Genomic DNA, 6,000 nt, shown 5'->3' with positions numbered 1-6,000 from the left:
TGGGAGAGTGTCTGGTGCAGTGATGCAGTATGTGTTTGCTAAATGCTAACTTGAGTCATGATCCCTTCAAAGATCTGATTGGGGGCCATCCATGCAATCACTGTTGTTTTCTTTACCATTTTTGTACATATATTTTTTATCTCTTTAGGAATTTGGTGACAGGCTCTGTTAGTCTGTTCCTCCCTTATCTGAAGGACAGGCCAAAGATCCAGTTTGGAAATGAGAGAGGAAGACTAGCGGGCAACATTGGCTTCATCCATTGATATCTCCCAAGAGGTACAGAAACGGGATTCATGAAGATGTTGACAAGACTACAAGTTCTCATGTTAGCTTTGTTTTCAAAGGGATTTTTACTCTCTTTAGGAGACCATAACTTTCTGAGGAGGGAGATTAAAATAGAAGGTGACCTTGTTTTAGGGGGTCTGTTTCCTATTAATGAAAAAGGCACTGGAACTGAAGAATGTGGGCGAATCAATGAAGACCGAGGGATCCAACGCCTGGAAGCCATGTTGTTTGCTATTGATGAAATCAACAAAGACAATTACTTGCTGCCAGGAGTGAAGTTGGGTGTACACATTTTGGATACATGTTCAAGGGATACCTATGCATTAGAGCAATCGCTGGAATTTGTCAGGGCATCTTTGACTAAAGTGGATGAAGCTGAGTATATGTGTCCTGATGGATCCTATGCCATTCAAGAAAATATCCCACTGCTCATTGCAGGGGTCATTGGCGGCTCATACAGCAGTGTTTCCATACAGGTAAGATTGGCCAGTGCTATTGCTAAAATGTCATGTCTCTTTGGTTTTATGTCCCGGGGAAACAAAAAGAAAATATTCTAATGATTTCATTAATGGATGATATTAACAATATAATTGATGACTTCTATAGGTATTTGATAAGACAGGTTTGCAGAAGGAACATTTCTCTAGCAATGAAAATTGTTTAGAAGTGTATCGGGTACCTACTGTGGCATAGCAAACTACCCCAAAATTTAATGACTTAAAACAACAGTTATTTGGGGGAAATCAGAGGGGGAGACGAACCATGAGAGACGATAGACTCTGAAAAACAAACAGGGTTCTAGAGGGGAGGGGGGTGGGAGGATGGGTTAGCCTGGTGGTGGGTATTGAGGAGGGCACATTCTGCATGGAGCACTGGGTGTTATGCACAAACAATGAATCATGGAACACTTCATCTAAAACTAATGATGTAATGTATGGTGATTAACATAACAATAAAAATTTTAAAAAATTAAAAATGCTAATTCTAGGGGAAAAAAAAGATAGCAGGAAGGGAAAAATGAAGGGGGGGAATCAGAGGGGGAGACAAACCATGAGAGACTATGGACTCTGAGAAACAAACTGAGGGTTCTAGAGGGGAGGGGGGCTGGGGGGATGGGTTAGCCAGGTGATGGGTATTAAAGAGGGCACGTTCTGCATGGAGCACTGGGTGTTGTGCACAAACAATGAATCATGGAACACTTCATCTAAAACTAATGATGTAATGTATGGGGATTAACATAACAATAAAAAATTTTAAAAAAACAATTATTTATTATTATAGTTTTTAATTCTGAAGATCAGCTGGAGTGAGCCGATCGAGGCTGGGTTCAGCTGTGGGTGGCTCTACTCTAGGTTGTCCCTTATTCTCCACCTGGAATCAGTGGGCTAGCCCAAACAAGTTCTTCTCGGAGACGTGGTAGACGTGCGAGGGCATGCAAACTTCACTGCACATGCCCCTTCCAGGCTTCTGCTTGTGTCGCATCTGCTAGCAGCCCATTAGCCAAAGCAACAGACAGGACTCAGTCCAGAGTCAAGGAGCAGAGAAATGTGTCCTACCCACAGGACAAGTGCTGCAAAGTTATGTCACCAAGGGGGTGGGGATAAGGTGGCATGATGATTTGAAGCCATCGATGCATCAGCCATGAGAAGAAATAACATCTAAACTCTATTTTTTTACACTAATTTTTACTAAGGCATCATTTTGTTCAGAGATTAATCGTCAACAATTTCTCATGGTGTAAATCTGAAAAATGCACACAGAAAAACCACTGAATTACTACCATAAAGAAAAAAAGGGAACAATTAAGCATGCAACTTAAATTAGAAAGAAAGCTGATAATTGGCTCTCATAATTTTGTTGGGAAAAGAAGGAACATATTATTCAAAGTCTAGCAACGCTCACTTACAGGGTCACGGAATTTTAGAGACAGAAAAGAGCTGAGAAATTGTCTAACTCAATCTTGTCACTTTCCCAAGCCCCAGAAAGACTGGCTTCATGAAAACACCCATTGGTAGGTAGCTCAAGAACTAGAACTCAGATCTTGCATACTTTTGTGCTCTTTCAACCATCCCGTATGATTTCTATATGTTAGCTGTAGTTCAATATTTTTTGTCACAGTAATAAAAGTCCATGATTCTAAGTCATGTACTTTGCCTCCTACTAAATAACTACAGTCAAAGCCACAAGCACTAAAGGAAGTCAGATTACATTCGTGTTGTCTTTATATGTCACAAACCACTGAAATTGGCTCTATTTGCATTGGAATAACCTTATTTCTATCTCCCAGATTCCTTGCATTTAAAATTCTGTGCTGTTCTAAATGAGGTACTTCAAATTTCTTTCCTTCTTCAGAACACACCCTCATATTATGAGTAATTAGGATAATTTGTTTTTCATAAACACCCTTTGACTTCATTAGGTGGATAGAAAATATTGCACATCTCAAAGCATGTTATCTTAATTTTGCCACTATTTCTATATTTGGATCAGGAGAGATGGGATTTGCTATTTGAGCAGAGAGAATTAAAAATATGTATCTGTTATCTTTCAATAATAATTTCACCAGATGAGTGTCAATCATTTTATAAATATTTATGTTATACCTGATATTACCACTGGTAAGGGATTACATATATGCTTTTCTGACCTTAGTTTCTCCCAGTGCAGTAAACAACATTCTGCAACAGATGTGTAAATACCTATTTATCCAAAGTAATTAACAAACTGTGCCAGGCACACAGATTTTTTTTAATCTAATTTTACTCATTCACTACCTATGTACTCCTCAAAAAAGGGCAAATTGTTTTAGAAAAAAAAAAGTCTGGGCTATTAAAATCCTGTACAAGTTCACAAGGGAAGAAGCCACTTCTTAATCATCAAAGGACCTGGCTTATTATTTCATTCCTCTGGCCAATATCACCATAAAGTCACAAATGCTGATATGGTTTCTGTCTCCATAGTATAACTAAGGAAACCAAAAGGATCATGCTATAATGAAAAGGATATCAATTTTGGCACCAGAAAGACTGGGGTCTTAATTTCAACTCCATCATTTACTGGCCTACCTGTAAAATAAGCAAAATAGCATCGATCTTGACAAGTTGTTGAGAGGATAAATTAAGAGTATCTGTGGGAAATGCCTCACCAAAACACTAACAGACTCAATAAACGGTAACTATTTTGTCCCCCACAATGATAGGAAAAGTCAGGGGAAGAGTCATACCTCAAACCAACTCCACGGCCCTCCCAGGGGCCAAACCACTGTGGGAGCCCCATGTACTTCAACAGCAAGTCAATCTGTATATATCCCCTTCTTTGCATCCTGCACCGTCACAAGGGTAGAAAGACCACTAAAGTAAGAGAGAACACAGGCGTGGCGTCAAGGAACTTAAAATCTGGCTCCAGGTACAGTACTCTTGTGAAATAACAGTAGCTACAATTCAGAATATGTTTATGTGGCTCGCAAGGTCAGAAACGACTTTTTGAAAGGTTTTGAGGAAGACTGATAGAATGACAGTTGCACTGGAGAAAGGCTAGGTGGGCCACGGTATGAATGAGATGCTGGAGGCCAATTAGAATATGGTGGTAAATGTCCGGGTGCCAGAGGAAAAGGCCTTGACACAAGTAACGGGGTGAGCTGGAGAGGAAGTACAAAGAGGGCTTCACTCCCTCCTAAAAGGACACCTCCTGGTGTCCTGAGTGCTCAGGCTCTGACTAGACCCCACACTGGTCCCGTCCCAGGTAAGCTAGGAGGTGGAGTGATGTGTCTACACACTGGACTCCAGACAGCTTTCCAAGGGACCCTTCCCCACAGGGCCTTGCTTTCAGCTAGGCATCAAGAATGAAGAGAGGTCCTAGGGAGCTCTTAGAGACAGAGCTAGGAATTAAAGTGTGTTATATATTTGAAACAAACCTTTTAATAAGAATTTTAAAACCGGGGCGCCTGGGTGGCTCAGTTGGTTAAGCGGCTGCCTTCGGCTCAGGTCATGATCCTGGAGTCCCTGGATCGAGTCCCGCATCGGGCTCCCTGCTCGGCAGGGAGTCTGCTTCTCCCTCTGACCCTAACCCCTCTCATATGCTCTCTCTCATTCTCTCTCTCTCAAATAAATAAATAAAATCTTTAAAAAAAAAAAAAAAGAATTTTAAAACCAATAGTCAAAGGCAATCCAAAGCGATACATTTCTAACGGTGAACTGAAAGCACTCTTGTACACTAAGGAAGAACACATTTTAGGAGAGTGGCTTTTTCAGGGTATCTCTTGCACTCACCTACTGCTCCTGGACTGAATCTCATCACAGACCCCAGTCTCTGGTAACTGTGGTGACAGCGTGTAGCTGGTGGCCACAAAGATTCATTCATGTCAGTCAACACTGCAATCCATTTTTAACTACTTCAGACTCCCTGAATATTTATTGGAAAGTATCTTTGCTTGAACTGAGCAGAGGGAAAAAAGAGGGTGAAGCTGTAGAAGAAATGTACTATCACGAATCCACCACTGTTAAAAACTCCTATCATCTAATTGTAGTGCCCAGTCCCAAACCAGAGCACAGAGTTTTCTGTCACAAAATTGTCTGGTGAGAGAATTTTAGAGAATGAAAATAATCTCGGGGCACCTGGGTGGCTCAGTTGGTTAAGCGACTGCCTTCGGCTCAGGTCATGATCCTGGAGTCCCGGGATCGAGTCCCGCGTCGGGCTCCCTGCTCAGCATGGAGTCTGCTTCTCCCTCTGACCCTCCTCCCTCTCATGCTCTCTGTATCTCATTCTCTCTGTCTCAAATAAATAAATAAAATCTTTAAAAAAAAAAAAAGAAAAGAAAAGAATCTCCCCGTGTGAGCCTAGATTGCTTTATTGGTGGGATTGCTCCAGGAGATGTTTTCTCTCCAGCTTCCTCTGCTTTCATTATCTCCTCACTAACAGAAAAGAACTCTCCGGAAGTCAGCAGAGATGCCCCCTGCTGGGCTAGCTCATACAATAGCTATTGTTTGCAGAGAGTGAAAACTGCCTGAAAGGGGAAATTCTTAATGATTTGCTGAGTTAAGCTGTATCACCATGGATGAAGACCTTAATAATTATTTTCCCAACGTTCTTATTAAGCAGTGCAAACTAGTCTGTGGTTGTCCTTTTTATAAAACAACAGTATTGATTTCTTAACTGGATAATCAATGAAAGCTAGCATCAAAAATCCTTCTTTATTAGCAAACATACACAGGGTCTATTCGCCCCCTCTGGTGAATCAGTTTCTTTTCAAAGCACTTTTAAGATGACTCTGCTCTTCTCTATAAGCCTGCAATCCACCCACTTTGAGGGAAAACAGTATTTATTCAAGAGGATCAGGTTGGTTGCCTTTAGCTGGGCGACTGTCTACATGATACTTACTTTGAAGCATTGTTTATGCTTGCACCTTTTTAAACAAACTGTAGTTAGAGCTCAATTGTCCACTCAAAAATGTCCATTGAATCCTTCCAAAAAAATGTTCCTCACTCCTTTTCAGAGGCTGTATCATTTTTCCGGTCTTTCTTGCCAACCTGGAGCACATTTTAACTGAAATGACAGGTATAAGTTGACCCAGTTGTGTCCCTGAGTGTTAAAGTGACCTCACAACAAATGAGGACACGGGTTAGATGGCGTCTACAAGGTGAACTCATAGAAAGGGCAGAAGAGACCCTTGAGCCTTGAGAGGATCTCACTACCTCTTTCTCATGCCTGGGACAGTCA

General features: G+C 41.2%; 1 protein-coding gene across 1 annotated transcript in view; it reads left to right on the top strand.

The window, feature by feature from the left end:
- Positions 1 to 293: 293 nt before the first annotated feature.
- The window catches only part of GRM3 (glutamate metabotropic receptor 3), a 99,354-nt gene continuing 93,647 nt past the window's right edge, over positions 294 to 6,000 (top strand). The window contains exon 1 of the mRNA XM_045865147.1: positions 294 to 761. Within this exon, the coding sequence (XP_045721103.1) occupies positions 294 to 761 (468 nt within the window). The remainder of the gene's footprint in view (positions 762 to 6,000) is intronic.

This window comes from Mirounga angustirostris, unplaced genomic scaffold (assembly GCF_029215605.1).
Source record: "Mirounga angustirostris isolate CCGP_5_RB_7025 unplaced genomic scaffold, mMirAng1.0.hap1 SCAF_12, whole genome shotgun sequence".
Lineage (NCBI taxonomy): Eukaryota > Metazoa > Chordata > Mammalia > Carnivora > Phocidae > Mirounga > Mirounga angustirostris.
This window is presented reverse-complemented; position numbering and strand designations above follow the sequence as displayed.